The following is a 17392-nucleotide window of genomic DNA, read 5'->3' as shown; positions in this document are numbered from 1 at the left end:
ATCAACTTTTAAAATATCATGTAAACCCGTTTTTTTGGGGGGGGCGAAATCGCAAAAGGGGGCCCAGGTAGGGGGGCGAGATCCCTACCCGGGGAGGGCGAGATCGCTAGTGTTTTCGCCCCCCCCCCCCCCGGGGCGAAATCACTAGCGATCTCGCCCTCCCCGGCTAGTGATCTCGCCCCCCTACCTGGCCCCCCTTTTGCGATTTCGCCCCCCCCAAAAAAACGGGTTTACATGACATTTTAGAAGTTGATTGGTATAAATCACAAAATGCAGTTTCAGAATGATATAAGTACACGAGTTTGATACATAACTCCATTCATAGTATCAATATTAACGTAATTACATGGTAATAAGATAGTTGAACTTGTTTCAGACAAGGAGGGTTGGGTCCCTTGTATTCCCATTATTGCATATACCTGAGTCTTGACATAAGATGTATTTCATTGTATTCACCTGTCCTCAAGCAACCTATATATCTCCAATATGAAGTCTCTACCATGAAGTGACCACAAAAGAACTATATTAATTCTTTAGTCTTTAGTCTTTATTAATTATGCAAATATTAGGTATTAATTAGAATAACGCACATTTTGGTATAAGCACCTGGCCAAGGGATATCTTCACCTCCAACATGACTGTTTTTTCTAGTATTTAGGAACTGATGCATTTACCCGTGTTTCTTAAGACTGGTACTTTACCAGTGTTTGTGTAGAATTTAGCAACAGCTATATCAACTTGCACGTAGATAGTGTTTATAATGTGAAACTATTATTCACGTGTGTTTTTGTTAGTGCTTTGGAAATGATTGAAAACGGTGTTGATTCATACGTTCGCAGTAGCACTGTTTTTATGCCACCTCAGCTGCAAAAAAATGTCTTTTTCATTTCAATGTCATGTTTGCACCGAACAATATAGTATCGACTTTCGAGGTATGACATCTTACGGTACGGTAATAAGGTGCCATATAGGTACCAGGTAACACACCATATACGTTACTCCCCAGGTGCAGTATAGTACCAGGTAGCGCACCTGTAATATGTAGTAACCAGCTGCTCTTGGGGGGGGGGGGGGCGAAAACGCTAAAGGGGGGCGAAAACGCTAGCGATCTCGCTGTCACACCTGTATAACCGCCCTTCCGCGTAACACACAAGCTTCGCAGGCACGCGGCGCGGCAGCAGCCGGTTATATTACACTAGACGACATGCCACACCTAACCTCTGTTTATCTACCTGTATTGTAGGCGTAAACATTGTTAACGATACTTAGTGAGATTGCGCCTAAAGTATAATTGGTGGCAATCACTTCCTTTTTACGATAGTTCTAGAGAAAATTGCGAATTCTAATGAAACCATACCCATTTCAACAAAATGTATAACAGAGATACTAAAACTACCATTCTTCTACCAAAAAAACCGTTTCACAGCAAAGTTCTTAAACGATTCTAACTGAACAAAGGTTTATTTGTGTAAATGTTTCTCTATGATTTCATTTGTTTGTCTATCGCAAATCGCATAATGTCAATTCTGTATTTTGTTCACATCTATTCAGCTTAACTTTTAACACTTTAGAAACCTTTAAGACATTGTAAATTAGCGGTAATTCAAATGAAGAACAGTACAAATGGTAATGCCGATAAAGTTCCTTCTATCTTGTCTTTCAGTGAAGATTTAAAAATGAAAAGTATTGTTTTGATAAATCAATTCAAACTGTACTTGAGGGAACGTGTTGAGACAGATCATGACGCGGTCCTGTCCTGAGAAGATTCCCTGATCCGTAAATAGTTTCATCTGGTTGGTAGATCAATTCAACAAAGTCTTCTTCGTTACACAACCTTCTTTCAATTCTTTCGTACACATTTCAACGATATCGCACCGATAGTAATTGTTTCATTTTATACTGTTGAAGGCGACATTTTGTCGTCGAAACGTTTACGGAAGAATCAAAAGAAGGTTGTGTAGTACCCTTGTCACATTTGGCGGAAATCGATCGGACGACGACTCTGCGGCAATCGCCCGAGCCTCGCTTATAATAATAACTTCATTGCACAACAATTGTACAAGGTACAGAGTATGGCTTATATGCAAATATATCCATGAATGTTTATACCATAGCACCAATAGTGTAAATGACAAGCTAGACCCTATATGTTGATTTATTCATACCTATAGATATCCATATATGTGTGTTTACTTATACTGTAAGTAGCTGTTATACATGTAGAAATTACGGAAGTCGCTGTACTTTTGTCGTGTCAATAAAGACTATCCTATATGACAGAGACGGTTTTCGGGTGAAAAATACGCGCAACCCTTCGGCGATCTTAAATATGGCCAATCTTCGATCGATGCGCCCAAAGATTGTGGATGATTGGACAGGGGTATAACGAAGAAGACCTTGTTGACAAGATTCCCTGGTGTATTCTGGTACAGGGGACAGCTGTCAGATTATGCATGCTGACATGATACGGCGAGCTTGTAGCTATCGATCTCTCCATGTGTCCCCGGAGCTTGCGGCGGTTGGTCCTGTCTGTTGATGTCACCCATGTTTTAAGTTGTCAACTGATTATATATTACTTACTTTGGTAAGTATCATTTGGTAAAATCATATCATATATGAAGCTTGCAAAATGACTAGATTACTAGGTCCAGGAATATGGGTGTTTAAATATCTCGTTTATGCAAAGTTTAAACTCATATAAAGCTTAAACATTTATCAATTTATTCATTCATGTTTTCTTTAGCAAAGGAAGCATATTCTAGTGCAAAATGCTTCTTTACAGTTGGTCCTGGAAGACATCCATATACAATAGAAGACCCATTGTCGAACTTGACCTTCCTTTTCATTAACCCTACTCATCTTCTAAGTTTCATTACGATTAGTTTACAGCATCTTGAGTTATGCTGGTCAAAAGCAAACCAACAAACAGAAAAGGGTGCTGCAGTAGCTTAGAAACCCGCCAGAAGGCCCCTTCTTTAACGTGAACTTCCTTTTATCAACCCTACCCACCTACTAAATTTCATCATAATCCATACACAGCATCTTGAGTTACTAGTCATTCTGTTCTCAAATAAACACAAAGGTTCAGCTGTAGTAACCTAGAAACCCGCCAGAAGGCCTATTCTTAAACTTGACCTTTGACTCCTCAACATTTGCTCACCTGCCAAGAATCATGAACATCCATATTGCCATCCATTGCCTGCATCCTCTGTCACTCCGCCGGACCGAAAAATAACTTTTGTCAAAGGTAACAATTGACAAAGAGAGATGGCATATTAATAGTAGATGCTTTAAAATCGACAAAAAAACTTTATAAGGATGACAATCTACCTGCATAGAGATATCAATTAGTTAGTTAGTTATACAACCACCGCACGGGCAAATCTTCGCGAGAAAGTTTTTGTCTGTTTTCCAATTGTATTTCAAAGAGGCAGTTTTTTTTATTGGAACTTCAGTATTTCTCTTGGCTCTCCATCAGGTTCGTTTTATGGCTGTCTGTATTTGAGTCTGCGCCCTTGAAAGCTAATGGAGATCTGCCGCAAGTGAACACCAGTTATGTAAGTCTTCACAAAGAAAGCCTTCGAGAGAGACCCAACAGTTCCTAGGCTTACACCGAGCTGCCAAACTGCAGAGCTCTGATGGCATGTCTCCTCTGTAGTTGAGCTCGCTTGGTCTGTAAAACAAATTATACATCAAGCTGCGCCGGTAGATACCAAGAGTGCGCAAACACCACTACCGGCCAAATTGCCAGAGAGTTGACTCCTTGATGTAGCTCCGCTTTTAATGGATAGTGCGTCTTCTCTCTCTAACATCCAATCACATGTCTCCTGACATTTTCTTGGCATCGGTTCCGCTTTGGCTGTGACTTTGAAAGCGTCGCTGGGGAGACGGGGATCCAGGAGCCGCGGTGAAATTATCATCGTGCCTCTGCAGCCGAAAGGAAAGAAGCGGGGAGTGAATAATCACATGTCAGCGGAGTACGAGATAATGATGGCTATTTGTCAAGGCGGGCTGACAAGTTGTGACGTAGGTGGCAATTTTGTGGCGTGTGAGTTTTATGACACATGCATATTTGCCCCCGAGACGGCCGCATTTCATCTCAACTGTAGCAATATTCTCGACACAAATCTCGACACAGTTTCAGTTATGTGCTTATAATAAGGTTCTTATTATGACAAATAACACCTAAAGTAGGTATTTCATAGGACGGTGCCAAAGTACGCCACGTATTCGAAACGTGTTGCAGAACGCAAGGCATGTATTTATTTTTGATTTGAATTTGCACACCGGCACAAAATATTTACCTATGTTCCGTCACTGTACATTTTTTACCACTAATTTTTTTTTTCTTTTAAAGTATTTGAGTCTTATTTCCTAGCGCAGTTTGGTGCAGTCCAGCAAAAGTAACCACCGACAAGTATCAAAGACATCACTTTTCTGTAAGACGACAGACGAATTGTATACGACACATTCCCAACTATCCCAAGAAAACCTCCAATCTGTGGTCGTACGACAAAAATCGTGCGACATATGACAGATCCCTTACCATTAAACTTAGAACCCCCACCCCATACCCCCGACGACAGCTCATCAAATGCATTTTGCAAGTTCAAGGTAGTTTATTGATTGACACCGTTTGGTATATCCGTGATAACACATTCGACCCTCCAGCTAAACATCTGCCGCTGAAAGTTTAATCTTGAGATCATAATTCCCCAGTCTGGCTCATGAAGTCATTCCCTGACACCCCCGTCCTTGTCTCTTCAGCGATGAGGAATTGCCTGACAGTGTAGAGATTATAGAGCATCGCACAGACAGGGTTTCTAACAGGACCGGGCCGGCTGAGGACAGGATACTCCATCAAAATGGACGGGTTATAAAGTAACATGGCACATTTGCATCGGGCATGGCCAGACGTTGCGATATCTTTTGAAGTAGAGCAGAGTTTTTACCTCCGTATAATGGAGATACGGTTTTTGGTCTGTCTGTCTGTCTGTGTTTCTTTGTGTACGTAGTTTAAATACTCCAGCAAAATGGACGGGTGATATAACTATAAGTAACATGGCTCATTTGTATCGGGCATGGCCAGACGTTGCGATATCATTTGAAGTAGAGCAGAGTTTTTACCTCCGTATAATTGAGATACGGTTTTTGGTCCGTCTGTCTGTCTATCTGTCTGTGTTTCTTTGTGTACGTAGTTTAAATACTCCAGCAAAATGGAAGGGTGATAAAGTAAAGTTCATGACTCATTTGCATCGGGTATGGCCAGACATTGCGATATCTTTTGAAGTAGAGCAGAGTTTTTACCTCCGTATAATGGAGATACGGTATTTGGTTTGTCTGTCTGTCTGTCTGTGTTTGTTTGTGTACGTAGTTTAAATACATCCATCATAATGGAAGGGTGATAAAGTAACATGGCTCATTTGTATCGGACATGGCCAGACGTTGCGATATCTTTTGAAGTAGAGCAGAGTTTTTACCTCCGTATAATTGAGATACGGTATTTGGTCTGTCTGTCTGTCTGTGTTTCTTTGTGTACGTAGTTTAAATACTCCAGCAAAATGGACGGGTGATAAAAGTAACATGACTCATTTGCATCGGGCATGGCCAGACATTGCGATATCTTTTGAAGTAGAGCAGAGTTTTTACCTCCGTATAATGGAGATACGGTTTTTGGTCTGTCTGTCTGTCTGTCTGTGTTTGTTTGTGTACGTAGTTTAAATACTCCATCATAATGGAAGGGTGATAAAGAAACATGGCACATTTGCATCGGGCATGGCCAGACATTGCGATATCTTTTGAAGTAGAGCAGAGATTTTTTTTTTACCTCCGTATAATGGAGGAACTGTTTTTGGTCTGTTTGTAAGTAGTTTTTTGTTTTACTCCGTACGATCTACTCCATCACAAATAAAGGGTGATAAACTAACATCATGGCTAATTTGCATATGGCCAGACGTCGAGATATCTATTGAAGTAGCTTTTACCTCCGTACAATGGAGGTACTGTTTGCGGCCTGTCTGTCTGTGTTTCTTTGTGTACTACATAATTTTTCTGTATTTCTAAATACGCCATCACAATGGACGGGTGATATAACGTAAATATAATGTGACTCATCTGCATCTGATATGAATGACCAGACAATGTTGCAGTAGAGTAGCGTTGACACCTCCGTAAAAACGGAGAGATTTTGTTTTGTGTTGGGCTTTTTCTGCATCGGACATTCACCAGACGCGATGATATATATATATATAGAGAGAGAGAGGCCTTGTTACCTCCGTTAAAACGGAGGTATTGTTTTCGGTCTGTCTTTTTTGGTGTATGTCCGTAGTCAAATACGTTCCTAGGCTGAATTGGCCAATGTGGAAATTTGCACTAGTCTGAGCAAATAGAGCAGCTTATAGAATAGAAATGGAGAAAATGGTGTTACTTGATAAGAATACGTTTTACTGACATTTTGGTGCGTTACTCACAACCCAAATAAGTGTACAACCAAGAGCAATATATCGACATCCATAAATCATGTTGAAAATACACATAATGGAACGTGTTTATTATAAAACATTGTATTAATGTGCATTAGAATGCCACATTTGCATGTCTTTATTATCTAGGTCCTTAACTATAACCATAACACGAATAGTCCCTATAACGAATGGAAAAATGATGACGACCACAGGACATAAATGAAAGCACCATGCCGCGTTGAGCAAGGTCAGAGTGAAGTTCAAAGTCAGCTTCCTGTTAGCTTTCAACCGAAACAACGAATCATGCATGCGTGCCTTCCCAAAGCTTCTAAAGCGGAATCATTACGTTAGTCAATCCCCAAAACTTTCTCCACTCTTCGCTTTTTCACGCTTCTTTCGCAGCACATCTTAACCTTTCAAATAGAATTCCACGCCCACGCTAAGTCTTTTATCAAGAGGCGTCCCGAAAGACATTAAAGCTTGCCTTGAACACGCCGCTCGACGATGGGTGTGTTTTTGATAGTGAAGAATTGCGGTCGTCTCCGGAAACCTGTATTACATAGATACTGGTGGGGGAAGGGAACGTGGGCGGGTTACCGGCGATCACTCCGCGCCGGCGGTGCATCGGTCATGCGGTTTCGTCATGCATTGTTTTAATCGTGCACCTACGTACCCACCATACCATTCACTGTACATCGCCCTCTACGTATTATTACCGTCGTGAAAAATCTTTTACTTTGTGTCTGTTTAATATCTTGTCTGTGTCTGTGTATACGCATGTTCAAAGCAACTGGGTTGACTGTATTTGACAAAAGGTCAAGGTTGATTTTGGGCCCTCTGGTGGCTAACCTTGGTACTGCAGCAGAACTTTTTTTGTATTTTTTGTCACTGACATGTTATTGTTATTTTCTAGCTTTTATTCAACAGATTTTGCAATGTCGTATCTAAAATAACTATTCATTCGTGTTTGCCTATTGTACTGTAATTAAGTCTAGATGACAAATATATAATAACGTACAAACATGAATTTTGGTTACGTAAGATAGACTTTTGAATTCAGAGTGCATATTTTTCTACTCATCGCTGTTGCAACAAAACTTAAATGTGTTTCCTCGTGATATTCACTTGCACACGTACGAGGCTAAATGTAAAGACCTAAGCTGTCGTCAAAAGCCAGCCACAACGAAGCGTATCACTGCACAACACACTGACATTTGTCGAGGTCTTTGACCTTCATTGACAAAATGTCATGTCGTCTGCTCGGCGTCCCTTACTGACGTCATCACGGATGGTGACGTATTCTACATTTTGCATTGTGATTGGTTCACATAGATCTCGTTTTTGTTTGATAATATTTTTTTTCGTTTAGCCAATGTATATACCTCTAAAACTTCCATATTCTTCTCTGTGTAAAAAAAAAATGAAACTAAAATTTTCCGAATACAACCAAACTTTCTGCAAGTGATGGCTTGGGTTATGGCACGAGAAAGGTCAAGGTCAAGCTATGATTTACATTGCCGTAAAACGTTAAATTGTCGTTAACACTTAAGATGGAAATCCGTTACCCTTTTTTAAAGGATTGTGAGCGATAAATAACATTTATATCTTGAATTATGCATATCGTGGCTCTATAATGTTGCATACAAGGAAACCAGCTGTCCTGACTGGCAAATATGTCGTAAATCTTACATACGGGCACTTTGCCAAGTTAGTTAAAAGTTAAACCCTTCCCGCGCCAAGATGGCGCATAGGGCGGTGCCCATCTCTGTTTCATTTGCCCTGGGCCACACAATCACTACAGCAGGGGGCTAGTCCACTGGTAGTAGTGTGTGTTCAACTTCCATACTCTTTCCCGAATGCTGAGTGCTAAGCAGAGAAAGCAGCATGTACCATTTATAAAGTCTTTGGTATGACTCCGCCGGGATCGAACTCACGACCATCCGAATGCAAGGCGGATACTTTACCCACAAGGCCATTGCACCGGCTACGCACTTTGCCAAGATGGGTACAAAATTACGGCCGTCAGCAATACCTACTGTTGTTCTATAACATTCAGTTTATGATTTGGGGGGTAAAACACATAGTTTAAAATATATTAAACGGGATGGCATCATAAAATTGCTTCATTTTGATAGGCTATGCCTTCATATTTTACGATTGCTTGGTAATGATGTCTTCTTGAGTGAAATCGGATTGCTTAGACTTGTAAAAAGACGGAATATTACATCTAGTGGGAAATAGAGGATTGGGAAATTTTGTTTTGAAGTTCAGCTTAGTATCTTATTTTCCAATTACCTAGCAGATACACAAATAAAATCAATGTTGCATTAATTTCGTCATCAATTACAAGTATTATAGACGTCCCTACTCAAATTCCGTAAACACAATGATCTATCATGAAAGTCATGCATAGATATTGGACAAAACAAATTCAAAACAACACTAATAAAATCAGAGCTATAGATACCAGAAGTTGCCAGATTGTAAAATTTTTCAGTTGTTTTGAGTTGTTGAATGAATCAACTATGAGACTGTTGAATAAGTGTGTTTTAGAACATCCCACATGCGCATTAAGTTAAACAAGTATCGAAATAAGGCTTCTTATTTTCCTTTGAAGAAGCAATGAAAATTTGGTACTCCATCCAAGTTATTTATTCATTTCAACCGTGCCACATACAGATTGTCAAGGCAGCCACAAAACCGACTTAAAACATTTATTGTTTTTTTTTCAACATACAAAACAACAACCAACGTACAATAACCTATATTGACACAACAAAAGTATAACAATTTCCTGAGACTAATGGAAACGATTAACAAAGATATGCACATTAACATATCATTTTACATATCATTTTTCCAAACCCTACCACTTGATATATATCAATACCTGGGATCTAGCAAAAAGATTTCTGAATTGCATTTCTTTACTGTTTGGCCTCGAGCTGTTTTTGTGCAATATCAGCTTGAATCCCAGTCCAATAAGAAGACTACAGGGAGGCTATTTAACAACATGCGGTAGCTGCATGCCTTAGGCGGGTATAATTTCATACTGTTTACTGCCGCGAGTTCATCTGATGAGACTTGGGAAAGATTAGCAAATGCGCAGAAGGAGCGGGCACCGCACCGGTGTTCCAGTGCTGAATCAACGGGACGAATCGGCCTCAGCACTGGCCAAGCATTGCTGAACGTCCTTGTTCCAGTGCTGAAGCACCCTTAGCACCCTTAGGAATTCCAGTGCTGAACCTAATGCGAGTGCTGGTTTTCCAGTGCTGAACTGTCGTCAGCACTCGGTTTAATACCAGTGCTGAACTCGCGGCGGAGCGGCGGCGAGCCAGTTCAATGGTCATTCAGCACTAGTCGTTCAGCATCGTTATATAATCTCTGCAATTCTTTAGACTTGGACTCAGACTTTATACTTTCTTTGTATTATACTTGTTATGGTGTCGAATAGCCGAAAGAATAGGCTGGTGGGCACGAGAGGTCACAGGTTTGATTTCTGTTGTTTCTGGCTTGACGTTGTGTCTTTGAGAAACTCACTTTATACGGCTTTCCTCACTCCACCCAGGTGCAAAATTTGACTTCAGTAGGGAAGGTAACTACCTAAACATCATTAACTATATAGTCCATGGGTCAGGTCCCCCAAAATGGCCATTTGGTACCAAACAAAGGGACAAAGGGTGACTTACTTTTTTGAAAAGGTTGATTTCTCTACTTCATTATTTTGCATGATAACCATGTCAGATGCCTAGCTTTATAGGAATTATCACGTGATTTTGTGACGTCACTCAAATCTATAGAACTACCAAAAATCCTTTATTACAAGTCATCAAAAGTGGTTTTAATAATTCCCAACCACATTTGATGAGTATCTCTCTGCACTTAGATCATACAAATACCTGTTGAATACATTTGGAACCATTTTTAAATAAACTTAGACAAATTTCCACAATGGTTGCCATGGCAACGGTGAAAAATAACATTTTCTTACAGGAAAGTTGCTAAGCAAGACATTGTTGGATGCTTTTGAAATTTAGCCATTATCAAGGCATGACCAATGACACCGAACGATTCATAACTAATGTAAGGGCTCTTAGAGAACATTTTAGTTAGGTAAGAAATAAATAGAACTTTTTAGTATTCTAATCCATACTACAGTATGGATTGAAATACATGTATATAGATGTGTTTAAGGTCCATGCTATATAACGTAATACCATGAGTGAAAGATGGGCCTTGTACGTAGAGATGTTATTGATAATGATAGCTCTTGGGTTATAATCTACCATTATAGTAATCACCCATAAATAATACATCGCTGCTAAACTCAGGGGATAAACGCCTTATTGGCGTCTTCAGAAAAGTGGAAAGCTTCGTCAATAAATTATATTTAGTAATTTGTGTGGAGCACTATATATTGCTGTAAGTTTGGGGTCATAATTCACAAAGACAAAAATCATTTTTTGACTTTGACTTTATTTGTATACGTAAATGGCATGAGTCATGACATTTTTGTTAGCTATCGTCCCTGTGGGTCAGTAGAAGTTAACATTACCTAACGCACATGACTGAAAGACTGCAAAAATATTTACATTATAATTACATTTAGCTGCATCTGTACATTACAATACTACAACAATAAAAGAAAAAACAAGTTCGTTTGTCAAATGCCCTATGAAGTGTTGCTTTCCATTTGTAAGACATTTTCTGAATACAGAGAAATATGAATTTACAAAGCATATCTTAATGTACATATTGGTATGGATTTTGAAAAGAATGCTGTATTTCCCGAACGATTCTATCAAAAAAACTCTCCAAGTCTCAGGCTTTTTTTGTTGTGATCGGCCGTTGGTAATGTACATCCACTTTTCGACTTGATATCTTGAAAATGTCGTAGATTCGTTTTCCAACATGTTGGCCTTCTTTATGCTGTTTTTCCCATAATGGTAAATCGTGTTTGTAAAATGTACATCAATATATCGATTCAGAAATTGCCAGTTTCCTGATGAATTTCAGTTGCACATGTGTTAAACTGTAAATTTTATAAATTTAGCAGGAATGTAAACCAAAAAGAGAGAATTCCTACCTAATGTCCCATTTTGTTTCAGGACGGTGAACGAAACACTGCTTTTCTTAGGCCTACAAATATTTAGAACAAATTTAGTTATTAATAAGGAGAAATTCCGAACGTGCTTGACGGAATGCGTGTGTGAGTGAGAAATATTTTGCACGCGATTGTAAAACTTTCGTAGCAGCGAGACCTATATGACCAAAACACTAGCTAAAGTTAATGCGTATGTTTAATTTTGACATTTTCAACGCCAAAAAATGCCTGTCCATCGTAATGCCACATTGTGTCACTTCAATTCGTTTCATTTCGTTAACGGTGCGGTCTCTAATTTGAAAATGTATAATTCATATTTTCACCCATCTTGTTTTTTTCTTCTATTTTCTTGTATTTCTAATCTGTAGATGATGTTATCCATAGAATATACTTGCTAAAGCCTTTTGCAAGTTTTATTTTCTGCGTAGGTCAGCTGCAGCTTACAGCAGACGACACCTCGTTGACGTGACTTTTAATGCATTACGTTAGCAATAAATACACTTACGACATTTTATCCCGCTTTCGTATGGCGGATTTCCTGCTACGCGGGAGATCTCAACTTCAATACGCGTTGCCATGGCAACAGATAACGTCATTCGATATCGTCCTAATGAAACCTTTCCTCACTGCTCTTTTCTGTAGGAAAATAGGTCATGAATATTTTAATGACTTCAAGTTCTTAATATAATTCTGATATTGGGCTTTTGACGCCAACGTCTTTCTAAAAAATGTAGCGCTATATAAATTGCTCTTGTGAATATGTGTGAAGAAAGTACGTGCAATCGGCACTGCACACACAGGCCCCCGTCGTACTCTCCATACCATCGTTACTAGCTGACCTCTGTCCCGTTGCCCGTGGCAACGAGAGCGCGCGAATCTCGTCTGCATGTCTCCCGAGCCCGGATTGAACTGGGTCAGCGCACTGATGAGCGATTCGCTGACGCACGGCAAAGAGCCGCGAGTTATCAGGGGATCTTACTCTCCGTATGAAATATGATGCGCTGTGTTATTGCGTTTCAGATGCTCTAGCTGCAGTTGTGCTGGAGGAAGAGAGGCTTCCGCTGCAACATAGCCAGAACGCACCTCGACAACGCACCTCAACATCATCAAATGAAGTGGTTGTAACGTTTGCGAGGAATGGATCAAAAGATGGGGGTGTCATCAACATCACGTGGTTGTAATTAGAGACCAGAGGTACCGTGCCGCGTCAGCTGCCACAGGGGGTACCTGCAAGCGGTCGGGATTGGTAATCCCGTGTTTTCACGCTGACGAGGATTACCATGTTGCACAGGACGCGTCAACATCTCTATAACGCCGCCCGCACCTGACGGAGAAATGCTCGGGAACTGAGTCTCTGATTTTGCAGGATGGAGAGAGAGTCCACCTGCTCGGTTGAGCCTGTCTCATCTGACAGGTCGATCGACATCGAACACAACCTCATCTCTTTCGCAGACGTCGAGCAATGGCTGGACGACAACCCAGAGTGCTTCGAAGATTACTTCTTACGCAAGGGAAGGACAGAAAGCGTTCGAAAATGGCTCTCGTTGCACCACGACGCCAACGAGGAACTCACGGCGGCACCCGTGTCCAACAAGTACGTCCAAGGCACCACGCTAGATTCCAACACTTCGGGACGACCGCCGCCCTCGAAAGCGCATTTGCGCCACCAGTTCGCTCGCTCGCGAACCCGTAACGTCAACTTTGCCACCTCGGAGTCCGGAGTTTCCGTCGAAAAGGAGGAAAGCCGCGACTCAGACAGGAACAAAGACAAGAGGATACGTTTCAGGAAAGCAAACTCTCTCCCTCCCAACCCTTCCAACATCCTCAGCATGCTTTTGAAATCCAACGTCCGTCTCCCTCGAGTCAACAGCAAAGATATCGAAGACAAGAGGCGCTTGAAAGCCGAAAACGAGCGGGAATTCTTTCTGGAGATTGTCAAGGATATGGCTAACGACTTGGACTTAACGTCGCTGAGTTACAAGATCTTAGTAAACGTTGGGATTCTGTTGGATGCTGACAGATGTTCGTTGTTTTTGGTGGAGGGTCCAAAAGGGAGGAGGGAGTTAGTGTCGAAGGTGTTTGACGTTCACGCAGGGACGAACGTTATGCCTGGATACGTCGGGGACAATGTGGTGAGGATCCCGTGGGGGATGGGGATCATCGGCTACGTAGCAGAACACGGTGTACAGCTGAATGTGCCAGATGCTTACCAGGTCAGTAGTTTCCGCATGTACACCCTTTCACCCATTCACCCCTTCTTTATTCTAGTACCTGACATTAGACCAAATGCATATAATATTATGCTATTAAAACACTGTTGGTCGCTCATTTGAAAGACACTACTTTTACTTAGACTAACGAGTTGGATGTATTGTACTAAATAATATGTCCAAGTTCTGTCATGGCCAAAACACTCCAGCCCATTACAAAGTGTCGTCTAAGCAGTCATTTAAACCAACATTATATTCCTGCACCACTGTATTGATTATTATGCATATAGATGCTTGTTATCATAGCGAAGCAACAGAGCATTTCTTAAAATATTCTTAAAGGATCCTTTTTTACGCTTGACCTTTATGCATGGTTTAAGGTGTACTTAAAGGCTGCGTTTCGTGTACCACGTATGTACGTAAGTTAATTACAATACCGTTTGATCTCAGTCCTGTATGTGTGCTTGTCTGGTAAGTATCGTATAAGCCCTGTAGGTTTGTACTTGTCCAACAAAGAGATTTTTCATGGTATTAGAGCTGTGGGCAGAAGTCGTTGCATCAGTTGATTCGCCATGGGTTTTAAGAACTAAGTGCTCTCTGCGTAATCCATTTGAAAATGATAAAATGTACAACTAAGAATTACATGTCCAACGGATATGCGTTATCTACAACTACTATCATTCCGACGTATAAGAAAATTGACCCAAAACATAACCTTCCAAAATTACTTTTTACCGAGACCCACATACAGTTTATAAACTTTTTAAATCTGACTTATGTATGCCTGTGTGGTAAGTGACATATTAGCCATGTAGGTTTGTCCTTGTCCAACAAAGAGATTTCTTGTCATGGTATTAGGGCTCTAAGCAGAAGTCGTTGATTAGTCGATTCGCCTGGGGTTTAAAGATGGCAAGGACTAAGTATTTTCTACGTAAAACCCTTTCAGAAGGATGAAATGCAGTATTACGAATCATGACACATCATAAAATGCGTTATCTACAACTACTATCATACCCATGTATAAGAAAGCTGACCCATAGCAATGGCTGCCAAAATCAATTTTTTAAATCTGCATATATGTACGGTGTATAAAGGCTTTTTTATATCTGACTTTTGAATGGAAGCATTTTACCATAATCTGTGTAAGAAATCACATCTAAATGTAATTAATACTAGTAACATAGTTTCAAACATAGTTTTGAAATCGGTAAAATTGTTCATCATTTTCTCAACTTTTATCAACTTGCTTTCAAGGCTCTAACTACTTGCTAATGGAATAAATCTGATTTTGCCCGGTTTTGACCAGTTTTGACCGGTTTTGGCCGTTATTTTGAGATGACAGAGTAAAACAATTGTTTGCACTCCCTCGTATCTGGATAGGAAATGGACCTAAAAACTACGTATAGAGCTTTTCAACATAGCTTTAAATTAGGTAAAAATGCTCATCATTTCCTCAACTTGCTTCAAGGCTCTAACTACTTGCTAATGGAATAAATCTAGTTTTGACTGGTTTAGACCGGTTTTGTCCGGTATGTGAAGAGGACAGAGTAAAACAATATCGTCAGATAGCACCTCTGTGTCTTGATAGGAAATAACTAACGTTTTACGTAGTTTGGAAATGAGAAGGAAATTGACCAATTTCCTACAATAAAACTTGGTAAGACGAGGCTACTTTCTGTACTTCGAGAAAAAATGAACACCACTTTAAGAGTTATACTAAAAAGGTGAACGCCACTTTAAGAGTTATGCTAAAAAGGTAACATTTGCAGGGAGATGCATAATATATTACCTAGCTAGTACCTACGCATGGTTTACATTACTGCTGTTTATTCGTACTCAAACTCACGTACTCTTGCCACATTATGTAATCGAACACCACAGGGTGGCTGCTTAGTGACTTTACGAGTAACCATGGTGAATGTCATTAGTCGCCTGTTCCAGGTCATTGACCTTATTAAAGAATAGGAAGAAACGTGGCAAAAATTATGTTTACTTGCAATGTCATAAAGGTAACATAAAAAAGTACGTTACCCCGTTTCACCAGATAGCTAAATTGGTACCGATTAATTTACATTGAATGTAGCCTGTGTCTACACAATCTCTCGCTGGCTGGGGTTAATGACCCCCTCCTAGGCCTAGGGCGGCTGCAATACTATGGGGCCGGCCGCTAGGAGCGCGATTTTAGTCAGGCTACATTGAATGGACTTATGGCATTGTGTTGGATCGGACTAAAATTGAGAGAATAGAAATAAAACGAGATACTGTGGCAAGAAAAAAGGATGTCCCTGTAGCTGTACTGGTAGCAGCCTCACAAATGATCTCCTGGTTTCAATTGGTTGTTAAATGGGGGATCTGGTTTGGGATATTTTCAGTAAAGGCTGCACTCGTGTTTCCAAGGAAAGTAAAATTGGGATCCTCTGTTTAAGAAAGTCCTAAGGGCTAGAAGCCCCTCCATGTAAAAAAAAAATACCCTGCTGGAAAATTATGTTCTACGAGCCGCCGCAAGATTTTGAATAAACTGGCATGATCATACATGTGCGCTCTATCTGTCATAATATCCTAAACGTGTCAGAACGAACCGCTCCAGATGCCAAACAAACGCTGCTGTCTGTAAAATAACAGCCAATTAGCGCCTTAAAGTATGCGGTCAAATGGCCTCTGGATTGACTTGCGAACACCACATGCAGCAATTATGTGGGGCCGGATCTGCATTAGGACGATCGATGGCATTCATCATCTTCAAACGGACAGCTGCATCGGGCTCGTTTCTCAACAAATGTCGGCAATTAAAACTGGTCGATTGAATCCCGCTGGTAGGTGATTTCTTTATGAGGGAGACATTGTAGATCGACCGAAACAGGTCTAGAAGTCACAGGGCACACAATCTTTGTTAGTAAATAATTAAGTGGATTGTAGCTTTCAAGATTGATGAAAGGGAATAATACGTTGTTGTTGTTGCTCACTTTCTAGTTGCTAGTGGTCCATAAGGTAGTAAGTTTCTTTACTGTTTTTGCATCAGCGTATGTTCTTACAGTGAGGAGTTGCTAGCCTTTATACGTTTAAGTGTGCAGACACTTTTTCAAACACGGGACGTCTCTGTGCCCCTTCCGAAAGACGGGTGTAACACGAAATGCGATGCCTTACGTAGGATTGAATCGGAGTTTCCCAGTTACCAACGAACCAGAAGCTTCTACCAGTTGAGCTACAGGGACATCCCTGTAAAGAATATACCTGAAGTGTCTGTAGATATTAATTGTAGTGCTGAAAAATGTACTGTTCTTAAATTTGGTATAAGCTGCAGATACATTTACAAATAGTTATGCTTTGCGTTTGTATTTATTTGTGGACTAAGTTTTGTCAAGGGCTGCCCCTGGTGCTGAAAACTACATAGTTATGGACACTTTTGATAGACAAATATATTATACATACAAGATAGTTTCTTACATGGAATCCTGAATGACCAAAAGAACAAAATTGGGATGATAATGATTTTTAATGGCCTCTCGATGCTTATGTTTGAACGTAGAATATATAAAAACGAAAGTTTATAACCCTGTAAACGTAAATAGAACTACATACCCTGTAATTAGCACTACAAGTAATTGTAAGTGATA

The 17392-nt window shown here is 40.3% G+C and overlaps 1 protein-coding gene across 1 annotated transcript in view; it reads left to right on the top strand.

Moving 5' to 3' along the window:
- The window catches only part of LOC118403259 (dual 3',5'-cyclic-AMP and -GMP phosphodiesterase 11A-like), a 94269-nt gene that overhangs the window by 31576 nt on the left and 45301 nt on the right, over nt 1–17392 (top strand). Inside the window, exon 2 of the mRNA XM_035801869.1 lies at nt 12589–13781. Within this exon, the coding sequence (XP_035657762.1) occupies nt 12936–13781 (846 nt within the window). The 5' untranslated portion in view covers nt 12589–12935. The remainder of the gene's footprint in view (nt 1–12588; nt 13782–17392) is intronic.

Source organism: Branchiostoma floridae, chromosome 16 (assembly GCF_000003815.2).
Source record: "Branchiostoma floridae strain S238N-H82 chromosome 16, Bfl_VNyyK, whole genome shotgun sequence".
NCBI lineage: Eukaryota > Metazoa > Chordata > Leptocardii > Amphioxiformes > Branchiostomatidae > Branchiostoma > Branchiostoma floridae.
The sequence above is the reverse complement of the archived record's forward strand: the minus strand, read 5'-3'. Positions and strand labels throughout refer to the sequence as shown.